The sequence below is a fragment of the Sarcophilus harrisii genome, chromosome 2 (genome assembly GCF_902635505.1).
Source record: "Sarcophilus harrisii chromosome 2, mSarHar1.11, whole genome shotgun sequence".
NCBI lineage: Eukaryota > Metazoa > Chordata > Mammalia > Dasyuromorphia > Dasyuridae > Sarcophilus > Sarcophilus harrisii.
This window is the reverse complement of record NC_045427.1, coordinates 40,442,918-40,467,635: the sequence shown is the minus strand read 5'-3', so window position 1 is coordinate 40,467,635 and position 24,718 is coordinate 40,442,918. Positions and strand designations below refer to the sequence as shown.

General features: G+C 39.4%; 1 protein-coding gene across 1 annotated transcript; it reads left to right on the top strand.

Annotated features, from left to right (window-relative positions):
- Positions 1-6,534: 6,534 nt before the first annotated feature.
- Positions 6,535-23,686, top strand: KARS1 (lysyl-tRNA synthetase 1). Its single transcript, XM_031950003.1, has 14 exons — positions 6,535-6,673; positions 13,339-13,492; positions 15,398-15,563; positions 17,618-17,711; positions 18,058-18,244; positions 18,399-18,524; positions 19,187-19,306; positions 21,013-21,175; positions 21,281-21,454; positions 21,635-21,720; positions 21,958-22,043; positions 22,440-22,566; positions 23,002-23,145; positions 23,415-23,686. The coding sequence occupies exons 1-14, from the start codon at positions 6,612-6,614 to the stop codon at positions 23,511-23,513; spliced, it is 1,788 nt and encodes a 595-aa protein (XP_031805863.1). The 5' UTR covers positions 6,535-6,611; the 3' UTR covers positions 23,514-23,686.
- The last annotated feature ends 1,032 nt before the right edge of the window (positions 23,687-24,718 follow it).

The following is a 24,718-nucleotide window of genomic DNA, read 5'->3' as shown; positions in this document are numbered from 1 at the left end:
TATGAGATCTTTAGCAAAGAAAAGTGCAATGAATTTTCCCCAGTTTTCTCTTTTTCTTCTAAAGTCAACTGCATTGGATTTGTTTGTATAAAAGCCTTTTCGTCTTGCATAACTGAAATTGTCCATTTTCGATTTTTTAATCCCCATTATCCATTGTTTATGAACTTTCTCACCTATTCCTAGTTGTGAAAGATATAATTTTCCTTGTTCCTCTAGTTGTTTATGACGTGATCTTTTATGTCTAAATCATATATATAAGGAGCTTTTCTTGACATATGGTGTCAGATGCTGTTCTGCCAGGTTATTTTTCAATGTTCCCAGAAGTTTCTATCAAACAGTGAGTCCTTACTCCAGTAACTATATAAACTTTATGTTTATAAAATACTATAGTCTGTGTTTATTTGTTCCTGTGTGTTATATATCTAATCTATTCCACTAATTAATCCTAACTTTCACTTTTATTTTTCAATCCCAAAAAGTTTTGAAGATTATTGCTTTCTTTAATCTTTTGAGATCTAATGTTACCTAAATGATATTTTCTCCCCATCCTCATAATATCTTCAAGAAGTATTAAGGCCAGAAGTTAGTAGTCAGCTTGACTTTTCTGAAAGATATATTCTTCCTTGTTCCTCTAACTTGTTTATGATTTGACTTATTGTGTCTGAGTTATATCTATTTGAAAATTTTCTTGACATATTTGTGGTCTATACCTAATTTCTGCCAGATTGCTTCCAGTGTTTCCAGCAGTTTTTGTCAAATAGTGAGTTGATCTTTAGATTTATCTAAAGATCTTTAGATTTATCTAAATCTTTAGAGAGAGATTTATCAAATATTATATACTGTGTTTGTTTACTTCTTCTATTGTGTACCTTAATTTGTTACATTGATGAACTCTAACCTCATTTTTTATTGAGAATTGAATAGTTGTATTGGGATATTTTTTCCCACATTAAACTGTTTTAATGGTCTCAAAATTCTGTGGAAATTATTTTTTGTTTGTTCTAAATAATACTTTATTATCTTTCCCAATTATATGTAAAAATAATTTTTAACATTTATTTTTTAAAGTGTTGAATTCTAAATTCTGTCTTTCCTTCTTTTCCTTTATCACTTCCTGAAGGCCATTTGATACAAATTATACATGTGCAATCATGCAAAACTTATTTCTATACTAGTCATGTTGTGAAAGAAAATACAAACAAACCTCACCCATTCCCCCCCCCCCAGGAAAAATAAAGTGAAAAATAGTATGTTTCAATCTGCATTCACACTCTCTTATTTAATTTTTCATTCTATTTTTCATTTTTATTGTATTTCCTGAAAGCAACATATTGTTGAATTCAAATTTGAAATCTGTTCTTGATTTTTGTTTTATGGGTAAATTCATCCCATTCAGATACTAAGCTATGATTGCTTGTTGTATATTTTCCCCCTTCCTAAGTTTCCTCCCTATCATTCTCATTTTATTAATCCTATCCCTCCTCACTCCTTTACTTCAGGTCTTTTTAAACGTTTTTTACTTGCAATTTCATTTTGTATTAGAAATTCTTACGTGACCCCGGATATGTAGGCATACAAAATAAATATACATATCAAACATTAACTAAAATAAATCATGATTTCATGACCCCCACATTCAATTATGAAACTCAATATGGGATCGTCCAAAAAGTTGGTTTCAACTTTACTTCTAGTTAATACCTTCCCCTTCTATTTCTTAACCCACTCACCCCTCTAAAATCTTTCCCCCTGCCCTATCCCTTTTCCCTCATTTCTTTCTGACTTTAGAAGACTTATATCCTTCTAGATACATATGTTGTTACTTTTGATATTTCATTTAATCAAAAATCCAATAATAATCATTAATATTTATACAGTGCTCACTATGATAAGCACTTTGGAATCATTTTATTCTTCCAATGAGCCTAGGAAGTGGGTGCTATTTTTAATTCTCTTTACATATAAAAAAGACTGATGAAATTCTTTGTTTTGACACAATTGTAATTTCAGAACAAAATTTTTATGAGATTGAATCCAGATTTATATTCCTCAATGATAATATTTAAATCTGAAATTTTCCAAAAATCCACTGTTCTCAGTTAACTTGTGCTTCAATTTTTTTGAAATTCAGTGTTTTAAATATATGTATTACAAAGTTTCATAATGATGCTGACTCTAATTGCTGACATGTAACAACACTGGTTCTTATTAAAGTAATTAAATGGAAATTAAGCAACAGTATCTTTGACATATACTAGTATACTTACACAAATTTTTAGATATTTAAAAAGGTTGTTATATCAATTTCATTAGGTCTTTGTTAGTAAAACAGATTGTTCTACCTCAAAAGTACTGGGACTTGTCTTAAAAATTTGTAAAATGTAAGATTATACTTCCAAATGATGAAAATTTGTTTTGCATTCTAAGATTCCTAAATTTATTCTATAAAATGTTTACTTATTTTAATACCCAAGACAATAAAGCAAAGAACATCCTGATAGAAATTGCCTTTTTTGCTCTCTGAAAACTTCTATATCTTATACTAATATTTATAAATAATATACTTTTCAGTTTGATCTTTTGTAAAAATAAGCATCCTCCACATTAAATAAGCAGTTGACTCCTATATGCTCTATAATACTATGTTCTTGATTAATAATATTTTCATTAGTTCTTATCTTATTATAGCCTTACCTCTATTGAAATACAATTTTGAATTAATTTTGCATTGATGATTTTAGCACAAGTTTACATTTCTAACATATCTATACAATTAATTTAAAATACAGTGATATTAAATTTCACTTACTTTTCAGTTGCTTCCCAATCTTGAAACAGTCTTCTTGCTATGATCATACTGAAAACTGCAGAATTTACTAATTCTAGTTTGCAGTTATCTATTCCGTAAAATCACTTTCCTTTCTTGCCCCCACTACAATGAAATGATTATTTTCCAGAGAGTGATAAAAGCAAATTTTATGGAGGCAGCCAAACCCCAATTTATTGTAGAGAAAACATCCTTTAACCATTACATTGAATTCCCAGTCCCTATATTTATGCACACCTGCATCTTTGATTTCCTTCACAAGCTAATTGTACAATAATTCAGAGTCTGATTCTTTTTGTACAGCAAAATAATGTTTTGGTTATGTATACTTATTGTGTATCTAAGTTATATTTTAATATATTTAACATCTACTGGTCATCCTGCCATTTAGGGGAGGGGGTGGGGGGGGGTAAGAGGTGAAAAATTGGAACAAGAGGTTTGGCAATTGTTAATGCTGTAAAGTTACCCATGTATATATCCTGTAAATTAAAGGCTATTAAATAAAAAAAATAAAAAAAAAAAGAGAAAACATCCTTTGCTCTCTGATTAATGTAATATAATTTTGTGGTCCCCTGATTTGGGGGGAGGGAGCTTCTGTTCTGGCAATCTGATTCCAAAGTCCTCCGGCTTTGCCCCCACACACCTCCCCCCAAACTAAGAATCCTGACAATCTGCCTGGTTCCTGAGACCACTCCTCAATTCATTGCTGACAGATAATCTGGTCAGTAATAATCTGTTCAGCGAGAACCAAATTCCTTCCTACCTATGAGCCATATAATTAGCATATCTAGGATTGAAAGCTGGATAAATGTGTCTCCTTGCTTCTGTTTCTTTGCTGAATTCCCTTACAATTCAGTGTGCTTGTAAAGATGTTACAATTGCAATAAAGCTTTGCCCCTTGGTTAAGGAGCTTACCCTTAGATACAGCAATACCACTGTTAGGTCTATCTTACAAAGATATGCCCCCAAAAAGGAAAAGAAAATATTTGTACAAAAATATTTATAGCATTTTTTTTTTTGTGATAATTAAGAATTGAAACTAAAGGGATCTTCATCATTAGGGAATGGCTAAACAAGCTGTGGTATATGATTGAAACAGAATTATTTGTGTACTATTAAAAATGACAAGAAGGATGATTTCAGAAAACACCTGGAAAGATTTACTTGAACTGATTCATAATGAAGTGAACAGAACCAGAATGTTGTACACAGTAACAGCCATATTGTTCAAAGAAGATTTGTGAATGACTTAGTTCTTCTCAGAAATACAATGATCAAAAATGATCCCAAAGAACTAATGATGATGTATACTATCTACCTCCAGAGAAAGAACTGATACTGAATGAATACAGATTGAAGTAAGATATTTTTCACTTTCTTTTTTTCGTCATCTTCTTTATTCAAATCATCTTGTACAAAATGACTAATATGGAAACATTTTAGATAATTGCACATGCAACTTCTGGATACAAGGAATGAAAGTGAGTAGAAGACCTAAATTGTGAGTCTTACTGACTAAGATGTTAGGTAGTCTCAACAACAATAGGAAAGTTGGGAAGAGGGGAGAATTTTGGGGGGAAAGAGAATAAGTTCAGTTTTGGACATGTTGAGTGAGTTTAATTAGAAAGGTCACTGGAACATTGCTAAATAATTATTAAATTGTTTGAATAGACTTCATATATTAGCTACAGTTAAAACACAGGATGTCCCCAAAGTCCTAGTGAAGTTTTAAGCTTTAATAACTTAAAACTATTTAAGAAATAGATAGAGCACTAGTGCTGGAGTCAAGACGACCTGAGCTCAAATGTGGTCTCAGACACTTACTAGGTGGATGACTCTGGGCAAGTCACTGAACTGTTTGCCTCAGTTTCTTTATCTGTAAAATTGCTGGAGAAATAAACACTCTTGACATCTTAGTCAAAAAAAAAAAAAAAGGATCAGGCAGACTCAGACATGATTTGAAATTACCAAGCAACAAGGAAAGAAATACAATATTTCATAAATGTACAAAATCATCAAAGAATGAATTAAATTTATTATTTTTTAAATTATTAAGTAAAGTCATTATTTTTTATTGTAAGTTTATTTATTTTTAATACACATTTCTTTATGAATCATGTTGGGAGAGAAAAATAAAAGGGGAAAACCATGAAAGAGATTAAAAAAAAAAAACAGAAAAAAAAAAAGAAAGAAGTGAACATAGTATATATTGATTTACATTCAATCTCCATACTTCTCTTTCTAGGTGCAGACTGCATTTTCTATCCAAAGCCTATTAGGATTTCTTTGGATCACAGAACCCCTAAGAACCAAATCTTTCATAATTGATCATTGCACATTTTTGCTGTTATTATGTACAGTGTATTCCTAGTCCTGCTTGTTTTGCTCAGCATTAGTTCATGTAAATATTTCCAGACCTTTCTATAATCAGCTTGCTCATCATTTTAAAAAGAATAATAATATTCTATTACCTTCACCCATCATAACTTGTTCAGCCATTGCCCAATGGATGGGCATTCACTACTTTTCCAATTTTTTGCTACCACAAAAAAAGCTGCTAGAAACATCTTTGCACATGTGGTCTTTTTTCCTCTTTTTCCTTAGAATACAGACCAAGTAATGGCACTACTGGATATAGATAATTTACAGCTCCAAGGGCATTGTTCCAAATTACTCTCCAGAATGGTTAGATCCTTTCACAATTCCACCAACAATGCATTAGTGTCCCAGTTTTCCCACATCCCCTCCAACATTTATCTTATCTTTTCCTGTCATTTTAACCAATCTTCAGAGGTGTGAAGTGGTACCTCAAGAGTTATTTTAATTAATTTGCATTTCTCTAATCAATAGTGATGGTGTCATTATTTGTACATCTTTGTATACTTAGCATCCAACACGTGGTAAGGTGCTTTTGTTTGGATAGAAATTTGATGGGTGGGGGGAAAGGAGGAGAAGAGTGAGCTGCTGACTAAAGCTACTTACACTGCGGGTCCTGATCCCATATGAGATTGTAACTGAAAGTGGAGGTTGGGGAAAATTTGCCAACCGTAAAAGGTGTCAAATATTCCACCAAGATTTAATTCTTTATTAGGCAAAAGTAATCACGCACATTCATCTCATTAATATTCAAATATATTTAATAGATGGTAATATATACCAAAAAGTATGCAAATTTGCTTTCATGTTTAATAAATGGAAAATTGTATGTACACCAAAAATAAATTTACGATTTATCATCAGCAAATGCTCGGTTTTTATGCCTATTTTATATACCTATGGACCCGGGGTTGCGTAAAAATGTCTCGGGTGAGAGAGTTGTGAGTGGGAAAAGTTTCAGAAACTCAGATCCAGATTGTTTCCGCCCCCAGAGCTAGCCTGCGCTCTCCACCTACTCAGTGCTGAAGAAACCCATAGTGCGCCTGCGCGCAATCGGCCTCGGCTCCAAGTTCAACTTCTCTCTCAATGCCCTTCCCTTTCGGAGGGAGAGCGCCTCGCGCGCGCACCACCTGGAGCACGCTCTCGCTCCTGGCGGAGACTCCCCAAGCGGAAAAAGCCCCGAGTGCGCGTGCGTAAACGCCGGGGCCGGGGCTGCGAGGAGAGTGGCTGCGAAGGAATTTCTCTGTCTCCGCCCTCAGGAAGCCACCGGCTCCTGTCTTCCTCCTGGGAGCCGAAGTTCAGAGTGCGCAGCCTCAGTTGGAGCTCTATCTCCTTCCGGGAAAGGCGGGTCTGACCTGGAAATCCTTTCTGGGCCGTAGTCCCTTTCAGGTCTGGCCCTCGGGTGAAGATGGCGACGTTGCAGGGAGCCGTGGTGACCGGGGACGGTACCGAGACGAAAGTGAGCAAAAAGTAAGCATTTTTGCAAGAGGGCCGGGGTCCAGACCGTGGAGGTCAGGGTGGGGGTCCACTTGGGCTTCCCCAGAGAGCGGGCTGGGCCGAGAGCGGTTCCGGCGGCTCTCGTGGGTGCTGACGTGCGTCTAAGAAGCCACCTTCGCCTCCGGAAACTACTAGCCCCAGCATGCACCGGGGCGCGAGGTTTCGGTTTGGGGCCGGGAAGGAGATGGTCTGAGAGGTCTTTCCTTCCGCTCCGCTGCTGCTGAGCGTCCTCGTGCCGGGTTAAGGGGGCGGGGCAAGGGAAGAAAATGAAGAGTTTTCCAGTCATCTTAGGGGAGACTAGCGAGGGGATTCTATACCCCGCCCCCAACAAAGGAAGGGTTTTTCCTGACCACAGAGACTAGCCGAGCTTTACAAAGTGAATGATTACATGCTATTTTCATCCTCCCAAAGCCACGTGAGGGTGCTAATTATTCTCGTTTTACCGACGAGGAAACTGAGGCAGAGCTAGCAGGTAGAAAAGTGTCCAAAGCAAGATTTGAACCTGGTTTTTTTTTTTCACTTATACTACAGTTATCTCTTGTATGTATCCAGTTACTTCCACGTTGCTGATGTTTGAGGACAGGATTAAATTAAATTAATGCCATGATTAATGCTTGTTGATTGAACGCTTCAATGAGTGAGTCGTCCAAGTGTTGTTCAGTTCCTCTTTTTTTTTTTTTTTGTACTAGGTATAAGATTTATTTTCTTTAAAAAAAAAAAAAAAAAAAAAGGTGCTAAAGCATAAAAGGAAACCTTTGACCAGACTGAATTAACACTCGGAACAATTCAGTAACTTAACTTATAAGTATAGTTATACTTTCTTAGAATTCACACTAAAATCTCATCAGCCCATTGGATTGCTGATTAGACATTTTACATTTCACTCAGGCTTTACCCTGTCCAAAAAAAATCCTGAGTTAATCCTATTTATCACTATTTTTTTCTTCATTGGTTATTTTTTTTGTTATATATGTATATTAACTTTTAAAATACACATTTCTTTATGAATCATATTGTAAGAGAAAAATAAGAACAAAAGGGAAAAAACCACAAAAAACAAAAACAAAAAAGAAGTGAACGTAGCATGTGTTGATTTATATTCAATCTCCATAATTCTTTTTCTGGACACCGATGGTGTTTTCTATCCAAAGTTTATTGGGATTGCCTTGAATCATGTTCAGTTTCTCTTATAGAAATCTTGGGAATTTATTCCTGAAGGATATTCTGAAAGCAAGCTGAGACAAATTGACACTTTTTCACCAAAAATTAGGGTTTGAGTTTGATGGGGGAAGAAGGGGGAGGATGTCACCAAATAGGTTCGCATTTGATCCATAAACTTTAAAAATGTTTATACTCATTTCTCAGATACTACTTAAAGTTTTCTCTTGTTTGAGCTTAGAATATGAAGCCCCTCAGTGAATATTAAATTGAAGAGAATATAGGTTTTACCCTCCAATCCACTGTCTATGTGTGAACGCTCTGCAAAGCTTTAACTAGCTTTTTTTCCCCAAGCAACAAGTGTTGTCATGCAAGCACTCAGAATTTGTCTCTAAAGAGCTAGATTCTCAGTTATACTAGCAATTTGACATAGGTAGTTGGTTAGTAAGTATTTAAGTATTATGTGCATTGTACTAAGCTAGGGATTCAAAGAAAGGCAAACCGTTTACAAGGACATTAAGGCAGCTGAAGATGTAAGACTGGAAGGAAAGAAAAATTAGGGCCAGATAATCCGATTTTGAGAATCATTGGTATGATTGTAATCACTGGATGATGTAATCCATGAGCTGGTGAAATCCTCAATATAGAGCCCTTCCTGTCTTTCGAGTCCCTGTGTATTCATGTCTCTCCATGTACTTTAAGATCACAGAAGAGAGCCCCGTGGGACCCTGCCTTTGGTGGATATGACCCACATGAGGGTTTAGCAAAGGAGACTGAGGTAGAAAGAGAACTAGAGGGAGGGAGATGGTCAAGATGAAGAGGGTGCTCTTGGTGCCAGGAAGGCCCACCGGATCTGGTAAATAAGGGATCATCAGTGACTCTGGAGAGGGACTCAATTAAATGATGCCCTTGGAAGCCAGGCTGTACAGAGTGGAAGGAGAGGCACCTCTCCAGTTGGTCCAGTGAGGATGACAGAAGGGGCAGTGTGTTGAAAGAGACATAGTGGAGTGGGATTACTCGTGTATAAAGAGGCCAGTGCAAGTAGGATTGATGACAAGTAGTGGGGTCTTCATGTGAGCCCAGATTGAAGGAGGAGGTGGTGAGAGAAGCCTTTGAGTGGAATGGGCTGAGGAGGAGGAAGCTCTATGGCCAAAGACTTTTCAGGAAAATATGAGATGAGGTTGGGGTGGGGGGAAGGTGAGAAGGGATGAAAAGATTTGGAAGAACTCTTGTAGAGAATGAAGTAGTGACTTAGAACAGTGTGTCAAAAAACTGCTCACCATACAAACCTATCAATGAAAATTTAGTAGAAGTCATAGAATATAGACTTGTGGTGAATCCAGTCAATATGGTTTCCTGATTTTCTCCATTCTTGTTCAACAAGTAGTAGTCCATGTCTCAGGCTTTGCCAGGGAACAGTCACTTATATATAAGGGCACTTGAGGACAGTAGAGTCTTGAGGTGGTTCACCAAGGGGACAAATGGGGAAAGGAGGAGAGTGTGGATAGTTCTGGGGTGATGGCCTGAGAGAGAACTGAAGGGTCAAGGGATTGGAGATCTTGGTATGGATGAAGAACAGGCTTTGAGAAGAGAAGAGAAAGGAGAGGGAGAGGCTATGGTCAGTTAAGGGATTTCAGTTTTTGAAGATAGAGTTGTTAGTTTTATGGGCAAATGGATTAGAGGAATAGGTTGTGTGTAATAAATAGCTTGAGGAACTCTGTGCTTAGGGTTATGTATATCTCTTAATAAATAAATTCTTTTTCATTTTATGACTGAAGATCTGGAGGAAGGCTTTTAGTTTAGTCTTAGTTGTGTTACACAAATAATGAAAATAAAAAGTGTTCATTTCTTATCTCTCCACCTTGCCTTTTTCTTTCAGATTTCACATCACAAAAAAAATCAGCATTTATGGAACTTCAAAACTCATCTGGTCATGGGCAGAGTTTTTTCTTTGCCATATATATGAATGGGGAGGAAAGAATCATTCAGAATTTCTCCATGACTAACCCCAAATCGGCAGTTAATTAAAAAAAAAAAAAAAAGTTGTTGGATGGTTTACTGACTATGGGCTCCCAGATGGACAAAATAGGCAGGAGACTCAGATTTCTTGGGGTGCAAGGGGCAATAAGAGCCTTCTCTTATGTGTTGTTAGTATATCCCTCCAGATCTAGTCTCTGATTCCTGTTAGTGGGCGTTTGTGCTGCAGTATTTTGCCATAAAAGTGATAGTTCATTAGGGACCTGGGGTCCACTCTCCCTGAGAAGAGGAGGGTCAAGAGTTGTGATTATGTGGGTTTGCAGCACTCCTCTTTCATTGGGGCAAGGCTTTTCTGGTAGAGAAAGGGGTTGTCTTTTTTCCTTTATTATGCCATAGATAAAACATTGCCCCCGATTTATCTTTGCTGCACTGTTTTTGTACATACAGGACCATTTCCTTTTTCTTGGATTCTTTTGGGGTATAGACTCAGTCTGGCTGGATCAAAGATTCTACACTGGATGGAGGAAAGGAAACATTTATTTAGTGCCTTCTATAAGTTATCCCTATTTTATTTACAATTCAGGAAGTTGAGGCAAACAGCTTAAATGATTTGTCCAATACAAGACTGGAACATATTCCGGAATTAACTTCCATTAGTGATGAGTGGCAGTTTTTGAATTCATCTAATGAATACAGTCCAATTGATTTTTTCCCTAAAGTCTGTCCCACTCTGGAGTGGTTTTAACCTGGGACAGGCTCCTCCTGTCAGCCACTAACCCCCAGGGCATTAAGTGCTTGCTAGTGGCTATTCCCTTCTGTGAATTTGGGGCAAAGTATCACATGGCTTTCCAGAATGGCTGAACCAAATTCAGGGCTCCAATTAGAGTGAAACCATTCTGATATTTTCCTGTATTATCATTTTGGCCTGTCCAATGACCAAATGCCAGAATTACTTTCATTTTCATTTCTCTAATTACTGAATGTTTTGGAGCATTTTTCTTCATACTTTGGCTTCAGTTTCTCCCTCTCAAAATTTTCTGTTCTCATCCTTTGATCGTTTATTAAGGAATGATTACTCTTGTTATAAATTTGAACACTCCTTATATAGAGTGTCTCAGTCCAGTTTAAAGCCTAATCAAGATTTTTGGGATATATTGGTATTCCTTGAATACAGGACCTTTATCAGAGAAACTTACTGCAATGATTTCCCCTCCAGTTATCCTAATCTTAACTACATTGGTTTTGTCATATGCAAAAATGTGAATTTTGTGTAATAAAAATTATCTGTTTTAGTTTCTGTTATCCGTATCCATGGCATGGTCATGAATTCTTCCCTGACCTTTCTATAGTTGTGAAAAATGCATTGTTCCTCCAACAGTGTGACCCTTGATATCAAGGCATGGAGCCATTTGGAACTTATCTAGGTATATCGTAGGGGTCCTCAAACTTGTTAAATAGGGGGGGCCAGTTCACTGTCCCTCAGATTGTTGGGAGGCCGGGCTATAGTAAAAACAAAAACTTGGTTTTGTGGACCTTTAAATAAAGAAACTTCATAGCCCTGGGTGAGGGGGATAAACGTCTTCAGCTGCCGCATCTGGCCTGCAGGCCGTAGTTTGAGGATCCCTGGGTGTCATGTTGAGTTGGGAAATGACACTTGTTCTGAATATTCCTGATATAGGGTATCAAAAAATCTTAGTTGAGTTTTAAGTTTTGTTGATCCACACCTGATTTCTCCACACCTGATTTCTCTATGACTGCTTTCAACAGTTTTTGCAAAATAGTAAATGTTGATCCCAGTTGGGGATTTTAGTATTTGGCGTTATCAAACAATATACTACTGTTTGCCACTGTGTTTGTACCTGGTCCGTTCCACTAGAGGGGGCAAATAAATTTTTTTCAACTCTCAAGGACTTTTTCCTCTCTGTTATCTTACTCCCCCAGTTAACTTAAGTAAACCTTCATTTGGAATTTATCTTGGCGTGCAGTCTCAGATGTTAATCACCAAATTTTTTTTCTTTTTTAAAAAATTTATTGAACTACATATAAAATAAGAAAAAATAGAATAGAAAAAAAGCCAGAAAAGGAAAATAAAAAACAAAATGTCATGTTCTCAGCAAAAGATCAGGAAGGATTCAAAATACAATAAATTTCCCTTTAAGGGAGCATATATAATAATAGAAGAAATATATTCATGAGTGTCCATCTTTTCGTTTTCTTGTAGATTATTTTTTTTGTTTTCTGCTGTGCAGTTTTTATTTTATCTTTTTCCCCCTTTCATTCCCTCCCCCAAGGAGACTAGAATTAAACACAGATGTATTTATTTATGTGTGCATGCATGAACATACACACCTATTCACACACATATATCTCTCTATTTCCTATCCCTCCTAACTCTTCTACTTTAATTCTACTCCTTTACTTGCTGTTACTTGACCTTATTAACCATAGATCTCTCCTTTTATCTTCTTCCCCCTCCCTTATTTCTTTATAGATTTTGGAGGGTGCTGTATCCTTCATGGAATGTATGTAGTGTTGCTTACTTACACCATTCTTCAGTAGGTTTTCAGAGATATGAGGCCTTCTCCCTCTATGCTTTTGTGTCTATTCTTCCTCTACACTTTTTGTAGAATATAGTTACTATTTTTACCTTTTTCTAGACAGTTTTGCTTTTTAGAGAAATCATTCTCAGCTCTGATCTAGTCTTTCTTTTGAGACACTTAGTTACTGATGTCAATCTTAAATATATGGTATATATTTCCAAGTAAAAAACATAAAACAATTTGTTCATGTTAACTTCCTTGAAATTGATCTTTGATATTGGCTCTTATATGTTAGCTTTTCTATTAAGTTCAGGTTTGGTTGAAATAAAATCCTGAAAATCTGCAAGTTCATTGAATGTCCTTTTTTTTTTTTTTTTTTTTTTTTTTTTTTGTCACAGTTTTTAGGTGGTCCAGTTCTTATATTTTTTCTTCTTGATCTGTTATTTTTCTTATAAGATGTTTCACATTCTGTTCTAATTTTTTTAATTCTTTATGTTTTGTTATTTCTTGGTCCTCTCATACCTTCACTGGCTTTTTGCCCAATTTTAATTTTCAAAGAACTATTTTCTTTAAGACTCACCTTTTCTATTTGGTTAACTTTTTTTTCCCCATAATCTTGTTTGTCTTGGATTTTGTTAAGTGAATTAGACTGCCTCTAATTAGAGATGTGAGGGCTGCATTTGTAGATTTGAAAATCATTTACCTAGAAATGATCGTTGAACCCATGGAAGCTTTTGAAAAAACAGCTTTAGAAAATAGAGAAACTATTGGTTCTGTATCCCAAAAAGAACATAAAAAAGGGAAAAGGATCCACGTGTGCAAAAAGATTTGTAGGGGCCCTTTTTATAGGGCCATATGGAACTGAGTGAGTGAGGATGCTTTGGGAAGTGGATACATTGGCAAAAGGATCTCTCTGCTTCTCCACACAATCACTATCCTGATTTTGTTGTTATCTTTGCCCAGTGAGCTGAAGAGACGTTTAAAAGCAGAGAAAAAATTGGCTGAGAAGGAGGCAAAGCATAAGGAGTTAAATGAGAAGCAACTGAATCAAGCCCCCACTACCAATCATGCTGTTGACAATGGCGTGTGTGCTGATGAGGAGAATTTGGATCCAAACGTGAGTTTTTAATTCTTTTTCTGTTAATCTAACTATAAATAGTGGTGATAGGAAGACATAAAAAGAAAGTGCTGTGAAATGTCCAAGCATGGTCCCAGTGATGTCCCAGAAGGGTTTTAGTAATCCATTCAGACCAAATATCATCAGAATATATTTAACTATGATCCCCTCTCAAATTCTAGAATTTCTCCCAATAAGAGCATTTACCTGTGCATTTACAAACAGTCTGGCAGGGAGCCAAGACAAATGATAGCTACAAAGAGTGAATATAGATTTTTTTTTTTTTTTTTAACAAGGGCCTTGATCTTCAAATATAGGGGAAGATCCTTTTTTGTAAGGTCTTTTTGGAGTATCTCAAAGGCAGTGATATTTGAGAGTGGACAGTAAAAGTGTGGAGATGGCAGGAGATGGGAAAATGTGATGTGGAAATCAAGAACATGAGATTGGATCCTGCCTCCTGTGCTTAGAATGGTGGGAAAGCTCTTTGGAGCTTTTGATGTTGGCATTGAAAGACAACCCTGCTCATGAGCTTCTCCTCAGGGGTTTTACAGAAAAAGAAACTTCTACATTAAATTGGCTTCTTTAATTTCTTTACCTTCTTTCCCCTTTGATTTCCATTGGATGTTTTTTTTTGGGGGGGAGAGGGTATCTTTTCCTGCAAACCCCTTTTTCTCTTTATGACTTCCCTGTTAGTGTTGAGGTTACCACCTCCTCTTGGTTGCTCAAGTTCACAATTCAGATGTCATCCCAACTGCTCGCTCTGGGCACTCCCATCCAATCTGTTATCAAGTCTTTCAATTGTATCTTCGTAATATTTCTCTATGGGGAACCTTGTCTCCTCTGACATTGCAGTTACCCTGACATGGACCCTGATCTCGTCGTGCCTGGACCATTGAAAGAGACTGGTCCCTCTGACTCAAGTCTCTCCCCACCCTGGTTCAGGCCTTACACTTGGCTATAAGGGGATATTCTTAAAGCACAGGTCAGCTTCCCTCTCACTTCAGTAAAGTGCAGTGGCTTTTTATTACTTCCAGAATCAAATTCTTTTTGTTTGGCTTTTAAAGTCCTTCATAATTTGATCCTGTTCTATCTTTCCAGTCTTCCACCTTACTCCTGTCTACATATCTCCTTGCTCCATGAATTTTATATGCCTGCCCCCATGCCTAATACACTTTCTCTCCTCACCTCCACCTCCTGACTGCCTTCAGGACTCAGCTAAAATCTCACAAAAGCCTTCCTTATCCTCCAGAAAATCAAAGCCTTCTCACTTAAGCAATGTTCCAGTTTGTCTTTTGTAGAGGGTCACAGACAGTGGGGAAACTCTGGGTGAGGAATAAGACCCTTCAGCCCAGAGGGAACCTGGTAACAATGTCTGGTTTGACTCCCCGTCTCTCTTAAGGGCTCTCGGCCTTCCTGAGAAGTCAGGGAGTGGTGACAACCTGTGTTAAGATTGAAGCAGAGTGATAGCAGGTGGCAAACTACATACAATAGCAAGTTCTTTATGTGGTCCCATGTGCACAGTGTTACTTTTGTTACATTATATAAAGGGGAAGGTCTTTGAAATAAACAGATTCCATTTTTCCACCATCCTCGGGAGTCCTGCCTCGTCACTTCTCTACTAGGAAGGTATATTTTAATCACCCCGGTATATTTTAAAGTCTCTCAGTGTGGGGGCTCTAAAAAGCAATGGTTTATTTTATCATCCCAACTTGGGAGCTTCAGAAAGCAGGACAACAGTCTTTTCCACATGTTGTCCCCTGGATTACACTGGTACCTCCTTGAGGGCAGGGAGGCTATATTTTCTTTAGTTATGTATCCCCAGTCCTTAGGCCAGCACTGGGCTCTTAGAACGGGCTTACTAAATGCTTGTTGACTTGACATGTGGGCTGTTGTGTTTTATGACAGCAATATTACAAGATCCGCAGCCAGGCCGTCCAGCAGCTAAAGGCCAGTGGAGAGGATCCCTACCCACACAAGTTCCATGTAGACACCTCACTCATCCATTTCATTGAGCAGTATAATCATTTACAACCAGGTGACCATCTGACTGACATCACTGTGAGAGTGGCAGGTGCGTATTCTCTCCTGTCAGACAATAACCCTCCTGAATTCAAGTCCTACATTGAGCCATGACCTGGTATGGAAGAAACAAGAGGGTTTTTTTCCTTTAGAAAAATACTCCCAATTTCTGGATTGATTTGGGTACAGGGAGCAATCTTTCTCTTAGGAATACATCTATCCTGGCTCTTCACAAATACATAGGATAATCCTGAGGGATCCATTTGTGTTTAGAGGTATGTTAAGAAATCTGAATGAGGAAACTGGGCCCAGAGAGAAAGGTAGTAATATGTAATCTTTGTGGGGGAGCGGTGTTAGCCCTAAAGGCAACTAATCTGTGCCATTAAGATCAGGAACCCCCCCATGGCTCTAAATTCATCAAGCCATAGTTTCCTCAGCTAAAGTAAATGGTTGGATTTGGTATGTTCTATAACTGAGGGTAGCAACACTGGAATTCTGTTGCTTCTGTACCAAAGCAACTAATAGAATTCTTAGTTTGATCAGAAGACAGTCTCTCTAGGACAGGGGTGGGGAACAGCTGGCTCATGGGTCTGCAAAATCATTTGGTCTGACTCTGCCAAGGCAACCATAGGTAACAACGACCTCTCACTGTTTTGAGTTCTTTAAGTTGATAATTTTATATGGCACACAAATGTTATAAATATCCAAATGGCCTTTGACCAAAAAAAAAAAAAGATACCCACCTTTGCTGTAGGACTTCATAGTAAGCCCTGTTCTGCTGTTTTCTATAAACTTCATACAAGCACAGATGATTCTCTTTTTTTTTTTTTTTTTTTTTTTTAATTTAATAGCCTTTTATTTACAGGATATATACATGGGTAACTTTACAGCATTAACAATTGCCAAACCTCTTGTTCCAATTTTTCACCTCTTACCCCCCCACCCCCTCCCCTAGATGGCAGGATGACCAGTAGATGTTAAATATATTAAAATATAAATTAGATACACAATAAGTATACATGACCAAAACGTTATTTTGCTGTACAAAAAGAATCAGACTCTGAAATATTGTACAATTAGCTTGTGAAGGAAATCAAAAATGCAGGTGTGCATAAATATAGGGATTGGGAATTCAATGTAATGGTTTTTAGTCATCTCCCAGAGTTCTTTTTCTGGGTATAGCTAGTTCAGTTCATTACTGCTCCATTAGAAATGATTTGGTTGATCTCGTTGCTGAGGATGGCCAGGTCCATCAGAACTGGTCATCATATAGTATTGTTGTTGAAGTATAGAATGATCTCCTGGTCCTGCTCATTTCACTCAGCATCAGTTCGTGTAAGTCTCTCCAGGCCTTTCTGAAATCATCCTGTTGGTCATTTCTTACAGAACAGTAATATTCCATAATTTTCATATACCACAATTTATTCAGCCATTCTCCAACTGATGGACATCCATTCAGTTTCCAGTTTCTAGCCACTACAAAAAGGGCTGCCACAAACATTCGTGCACATACAGGTCCCTTTCCCTTCTTTATAATCTCTTTGGGATATAATCCCAGTAGTAACACTGCTGGATCAAAGGGTATGCACAGTTTGATAACTTTTTGAGCATAGTTCCAAACTACTCACCAAAATGGTTGGATTCGTTCACAACTCCACCAACAATGAATCAATGTCCCAGTTTTGCACAGATGATTCTCATTAACACTAATTATGATGGCTTCTAACTTTGCCAGTGAATGTCCTTTACTCTTTAAAAAAAAATTTTTTTTTCCTGAATTCTATTCTCTCTTCTCCCTTCCCCTTCCCTGTGCAATTATAAGGCAAGCAAACAAGCATCCTTTCCAAATACATATGGCCATGTAAAATAAATTTCTACTGTAGCAATGTCCCAAAAAAGAAAGAGAAGAAAATATGCTTTGGTTTGCACTTTGAGGCCATCAGCTCTCTCTCTCTGGAGGTAGAAGACATGTTTCATCATCAGATGTTGAAATGGTGGTTGATTATTGTTTTAATTAGCTAATAAATCTTTTGAAGTTGGTTATCTTTACAATACAAATGTTATTGTATAAACCATCTTCTTGATTCTGCTTTGTTTTCTCTACAGGTCGAATCCATGCAAAACGGGCTTCTGGGGGAAAGCTTATCTTTTATGATCTTCGAGGGGAGGGAGTCAAATTACAAGTGATGGCCAATTCCAGGTACTTTTGTGGGGGTTAGGTGCTGCTGGTTTTGTTTTCCTAACCCTGTTGTCTCAAGTCAAGTGGGGTGGGACTGAGTAGATGAGCAAAGCTCAAGTCAATTATTTAGTTAAAATTTATTGAAAACATAGTTGGAAAAGAACAGTAAATCATGAAGGGAAGGAGGTCTGGCTCTGGGAAGGATATGGGAACAGGAAGGAAACAGAGAATATAGGACCCTACTCTCACCTTGGTTTAGGATCTAAAAGGAACTACAAGTTTGTTTAGGATTTTAGCGAGGGACCTCAGGTGAGAATACACGTCATCTCAATACATGTCTACTGAATTAAGTATCCCTTCCCCTCAGGAATTATAAGTCAGAAGAAGAATTTTTTCATATAAATAACAAACTTCGACGGGGAGACATCATTGGAGTTCAGGGGAATCCAGGGAAGACCAAGAAGGGAGAGCTGAGCATCATACCCTATGAGATTATACTCCTGTCACCATGTCTTCATATGTTACCTCACCTTCACTTTGGCCTCAAAGACAAGGTGAGCTCCTATGCCTCCTTCCTCTGAATTCAGCCCCTTTTGGGCCTTCTCTTTTACTATGTTCTCAGTGTTTACTTTAAGCCGTTGGTCTTGCGTCCACATTTTATGTATCAAGATACGATGGTTTACTAACTTCTGCCTTTGTTTCTCAAAGGAAACTCGTTATCGTCAGCGATACTTAGACTTGATCCTGAATGACTTTGTGAGACAGAAGTTCATCACTCGCTCCAAGATAATTACCTATATCAGGAGCTTCCTGGATGAGTTGGGTTTCCTGGAGGTGAGGAAGAAGTCTGTCAGGTTCACTTAGGCATTCCTAAGGTGTATGTGCCCCACTGTTCCCTGCTCCTTCTGAGGATGGCTTTAGGTTAGTAGGCTCCCCTATTCCTCTAATTCCCCCAAGTCCTAGGACAAGACTTGACTTGGTAGAGTGGGACATACAGTGAGAAGGGATGCTGGCTGGAGGTGATTGGTGGACATGGTAAAAGGGTATAACCTAACTTTCTCCTATATTCCTGGCTTGCTGTTGGGCTTAGGGGATTCCCGTGGTCAGATGCAATGGTGCATTTTCCTGGGCAATTTGCTGGCAGAGGCTTTTTTGAAGTTGATATAGAATTAGCAATCTCTTAATGACATAAAGTCCTTGCTGATTCATATTGATTCTCTACCTAGTTGGTTCTCAAGCCCCAGAATGTAGCAGATACCTCTGGGTTTTTGCTAGAACTAAGGGGCCTGGCCCTTTGGCAGGGAAAGGGGATGTTTAGGCAAAGGGTCATGGATTTATGGCTCAAGCTCAGCCCAGCAAATGGTCTTTTCTCTACTCTGGGGATAAACACCAGGGATATTGCAGCTTTCTTGATTTTGACCCCCTTCCGCAACATTAAAGAAGTCTGGATGTTGTCATGTCTCTTAGCTAACAGACTACTGACTCTTTTTCCCTAGATAGAAACACCCATGATGAATGTCATCCCAGGTGGAGCTGTTGCCAAACCCTTTATTACCTACCACAATGAGCTGGACATGAACCTGTACATGAGAATTGCCCCAGAGCTCTATCACAAGGTCAGAAGAAAATAAATCCTTTCCCTTAGAGAAGGAAAGGGCCAGGAATGCCCTTTGTTAAGTTGGTAGATACAGATAACTAATTAAGAAGTCATATTGGTCTCATGACAACAGTGATTTCTCCAGGGAGAGGTATGAGAAAACAACATCTCGGGATTAGAAATATGATCTCAAAGTCATGCTTCTTTCTACTGGAATTCTAGTTGCTTCTCTTCTCCAGCTTCTCTCAGTCTCCAGGACTTGGCATCCTCAGCACTCGACATACTTAGACACATTTGCTGCATATTCTTGTTGATTGGAGGAAACTACCCAAATCTAAAACAGAACTTGTTTTCTGTCCCCTTCTGCCCCACAAGACTTTCCTCTTTTCTGATTGTTAGGGGTGCTACCATCTTCCGTGGATGTTACTTTCAACTCTTTTTCCTTAGCTCACAGACCAGTCTGTTTTTGTAGCCTCTTTCCTTTATGTCTCCTTTCCATTGCCATATGGCTTGTATAGTATGGGTCTGCTATGGGCCCGTCCCCTTGGGCCTATACTATTGCAGTGGCCTCCTGGTCAGCCTGCCTGCCGACAGTCTTCCCTGTATTAGTCAATCTCCCACTTGACCATTCCCTTCTTTCCCATTCTATTCAGTAAGTTCCTGTGATTTTCTGTACTCAGTGTGGTAACCATTATTTCCACAAATGACATTCTATCCCCATGCTTTTTTGTTTGTTTTCTAAATTAAATTTTTTGAATCAACACAAAACCTCTCTATTTTTCTCTTCCCTCATATCTGTGCCTTTTCACTGGATGTCCCCACCTGCCCACACACATTCCTACCTTCCCTGAGTTCCCTCCAGACTCTGATTCCAGCCTCTGCAAAGGATCTTTACAGGATCGTCTTTGCCTCCTCACACACACACACACACACTACTTGTGGCTTTCCTTTGAAATTCCCTTCCATTCACAGTGCATGATAATGTACAATTTTTTGCATATTGTTTCCTCAATTAGATAGGATCTCCTTGTGGACAGAGACCATGTTTTTCCTTGTTAATTTATATCTGGTACATTGAAAGTGCATAAAACTTGCATATTGCTTGAGCTCAGGTGTTTTTAAAATTATTACATTTTTTTTCTCCTTGTCACCTCCCTTAAACCCTGACCTCCACCACTAGGAGGAGGAGGAACCCAAAACCTCTGTAACAGATATGCAGAGTCAAGTAAACATAGCCAGATTGGCTGCTTCCAAAAATACATCTCCTTCTGTTTATTTAATTCATCACCTTGGTTCCCCTGGGATTGCAGTTAAAGTATTTCAGCATTATTTTTTTTACAAGTTGTTACGGGATAAATTGAGTTCTTTTTACTTTGCCTCAATTTCTGCAGCTCTCCCCAGTTTTAATGGATGTAAAGTAGTAACTTAGAATTATTTCAGAGGCAGCTAGGTGATGCAGTGGATAGAGCACCAGCCCTGACCTCAGGAGGACCAGAGTTCAAATCTGGCCTCAGACACTAACACTTCCTAGCTGTGTGACCCTGAGCAAGTCACTTAACCCCAATTGCCTCTCCCCAAAATTTTCAGTTTTTACTTTTCTGACACAGCAATCTTGAACAGTTGTTTATGTTGTTGATAGTTTGTGTTTCTTTTTAAGGATCAGCAGTAAGTTTTGCAGATCACTTACCAAAGTTTGCTTTGATCATGGCTGCTTTCTCTGTTTAGATGCTGGTAGTTGGTGGCATTGACCGGGTGTATGAAATTGGGCGCCAGTTCAGGAACGAAGGCATTGATTTGACTCACAATCCTGAATTCACGACCTGTGAGTTCTACATGGCTTATGCAGACTACCATGATCTCATGGAGATCACCGAGAAGATGGTTTCAGGTGACTATCCAGCCTGCCTTTGACATTTGCCCTTGAGGAGTTGTGCTCTCCTGGGGCATATGGGATTTGATAGATCCTTCTTTAAGCAGCAGCTTTCTCTTATAGGAATGGTGAAGAACATTACAGGAAGCTACAAGGTCACCTATCACCCCGATGGCCCAGAGGGCCAGGCCCACGAGATTGACTTCACACCGCCCTTCCGGAGAATCAGCATGGTGGAAGAGCTTGAGAAAGTTCTTGGCATGAAGCTGCCTAAGACCAGTCTTTTTGAAACAGAAGGTAAAGACATTTTCCCAATTTATGTTTCTCCTTGACCTTAACTGTAGGGTCAGAAACTGAGATGATGGCACTGCTCAAAACTCACTTTTACAAAGTGCTGTTGTTCTGCTGTAGTTTTTTACCCGATTCCTCCCCCGGGGCTTGGGAACTCTCCCCTAATTCTGTGTGTTTGGATAACAGAAACTCGTAAGGTTCTTGATGACCTCTGTGTGGCGAAAGGCGTGGAGTGCCCTCCTCCCCGAACCACAGCCAGGCTTCTGGACAAGGTGAGTGCCCGTGACCTTGGGGTTCTGGTCCCCTTGTTCCAGGATGGAGGGCTGCGTCTGCTTCCCATGAAGGCAGCCCGCGCCTCCAAGGTCCTCAGAGGAGTCAGGCTAGATAAATGGGAAGAGTTGGGGCAGGGACCCAGAGTGGTTTGTGGCCTTCCTTAGGTGGGGACTTAGGATTGGGACTGGGGAAAGCGAGATTCCAGCTTGTTCTCCAGAGTGTCCTTCACTGTTCAGCTTGTAGGTGAGTTCCTGGAAGTGACCTGCATCAACCCCACCTTCATCTGTGACCACCCCCAGATAATGAGCCCGCTGGCCAAGTGGTAAGATAGAGCCCAGTGTCTTGCAGAGAACTAGACCCCAGGTCTTTTTGTTGTATGTCACAGGCCTAGTAAAAGCACGGAGGTCAGTCTTGCATGTAGCTCTGGTTTGTGACTTGAAAGTGTCTGTCACCAGTGCTGAACGGCTCTGCTGCTAAGTAATGAGTGAACATAGCTCTATCACGCCTAGTGGGAAAACCCTAGCTTGGAAGGATGAGCTTTTACCCCTCATTGATTATCTGTGTGATCTTGGGTCTGTGCTTGGGCCGCGATAAATGGAGGGCATGTCAGGACCCCTAAAGCCCCCAGCTCTGCCTCTCAATCTGAGATGCTCTGAACTTAAGGAAGCCCCCTCTGGTGGCCGAGTGCCTGACCTGTGCTTCGGTTTCCGCTGTCCAGGCACCGTTCCAAGGAAGGCCTGACCGAGCGCTTCGAACTCTTTGTCATGAAGAAGGAAATCTGCAATGCTTACACGGAACTCAACGACCCTGTGCGGCAGCGGCAGCTGTTTGAAGAGCAGGCCAAGGTAGGGGGGAGGCACAGGTCTGACTCCTGGGGGTCTGTGGGCTTTCCACACCCAGAAGCCACGGGCACCCTGTGACATAGAGGAGAGGGCTGTCCTGGGCAGGAGCTGAGGGCTTTCTAAAGGCAGACCTGCTCGCAAGTGCGGACCAGCAGACAGGGCGACCAGTAGAGCGTGGCTGGACGCGGAGCCGAGCTCTCCCAAGGGGTGAGCGTTTACTGAGAAACTCGTGATTGTTGGAACGGCTTTCCTCCACCTGCAGTTTACCTCATCTTTGCTAGAAGGGAATTGGGGGCCGTCTGCACCTCACCAAGTCCATCTGCTGCACAGCTTGGTTGCTGGCAGTTTCCTGAAAGACTGGGAAGGCTCCAGTCACTAGGCTTTAGCACTGGTCACTGCAGGTGTTCAGCAGGCCCTGGGTCTCATTCTCTCCTCCAGGCCAAGGCCGCGGGTGACGATGAAGCCATGGTCATTGATGACAACTTCTGTACCGCACTGGAGTATGGGCTCCCGCCAACGGCCGGCTGGGGCATGGGCATCGACAGGCTCACTATGTTTCTTACAGACTCTAACAACATTAAGGTAAATGCCTGCTGGCCCTTCTTACCCTCACTAATCCCAAAGCACATTGAACTTGAAACAAACCTGAATGTTATGTGCCCTTAGTTAGAGAAATATAAAATGGAAATCCACCCCAAAGAGCTAGCCTTGTACTTCCCATTTGTGGTAGGGATGGTTTTAGCCGGGAGGTAAAAAGAGGCTGCCAGTTTCTGCTCCTTGCCAGCTCAGGGTCCCAGCACATGCATTATCGGGGAGCTTTGGGGCCCCAACAGCCATATTTTTCTCTCCAGGAGGTCCTTCTCTTTCCTGCCATGAAGCCTGAAGAGAAGAAGGAGAATCCATCACACACAGGCCTGTCTGAAGGCACAGTGACTAGTGCATCCAGCTAGAGGAGAGGAGCTCAGCCTATTCTGGATGAGGGGTTCAGGAACAGCCAGACTGTTCTTGAACAGCCAGACAAGTGACTTGAGCACAGTTCTTCAGATGTCTCCTCCATTCTAGGGGAGTGCGGCTAGAAGTGCTTTCTACTTCTCACCACCAAATAAAACCATTTTTCTCTTTTTCCTGCTTTACTTCTTATTCCTACATCTTGGAAGGCCAGCAGTTCAGCCAAATTAATATTTATGCCAATTACTTTGTTTTGTTTTTCATTTAAATTTTTTTTCTGGTTATTATGGTGTATTAACTTTAAATACATGTTTCTTTATGAATCACTTAGAACAACAAAAAAGTGAACATAGTATGTATTGCTTTACGTTCAATCTCCATAGTTCTTTTTCTGGATGCAGATGGCATTTTCTATCCAAAGTTTATTGGGATTGCTGTGGATGTCTGTTATTTTGGAATGGGCTTCTAGCTTTTTCCAGCCACTGTTAATTTGAACTCATGCTAGGAAGGCTTATAGGACTCTGGAGAAGGTATTCCCATGAAAGGAGAAATTCTGATGAAGCCCAAGAAAATCCTTTTTAAAAATAAGGATAAGCCTTTATTTAAAAATAAGCAATAATGCAATTGTTTCTTTTTTTTCTTAGACCCCCCCCAAAAAAAATCTCTCAAATACACTGATTACCATTTGAAATTTTCTTAGAATACTTGGTATTATATCTTAGAATACTTGGTATACTTGGTATTGTATTTTACTGTTCCTTGAGAGCATACACTTTTGATGTATGCCGTTTAACATTTTTAATATTGACTTGGGTAAAGGCTGAAGAGGCAGGCTCATCCAATTTGCAAACACTGGGTGGCAGGGATCCATGGAAAGACCTTGACCTGCTCTGGGGAGCAATTTTTAGTCCATAGTTCCACAGGTCGATAACGTTGAATAAAGGCCTAAGGAAGATAACAGATAGCTACTACAGGCTTTGCATTTCTTTCACCTTATAAACTGTTTAACAAATACTTGTACAAAGAACTGGTATTGCCGAGTCTGGGAAAGAGTATCCTGGGTGCTACATTAGTTGTCTGCAAGTCTCTAAAGGGAGGCCCCATAAAAAAGAAGGTAGATCCAAAAACAAGGGTCATCCTCAGAATACCAGTATTGTTTAAGAAAAACCTCCAGGAGCGATGCTGAGGAACTTGTTATTTTATTGCC

Coding starts and splice junctions, on each gene's coding strand:
- KARS1 (XM_031950003.1), top strand. CDS start 6,612: ATGGCGACGTTGCAGGGAGCCGTGGTGACCGGGGACGGTACCGAGACG. Junction 13,493..15,397: donor AGGAGAATTTGGATCCAAAC/GTGAGTTTTTAA, acceptor GTTTTATGACAG/CAATATTACAAGATCCGCAG. Junction 17,712..18,057: donor CAAGTGATGGCCAATTCCAG/GTACTTTTGTGG, acceptor CCTTCCCCTCAG/GAATTATAAGTCAGAAGAAG.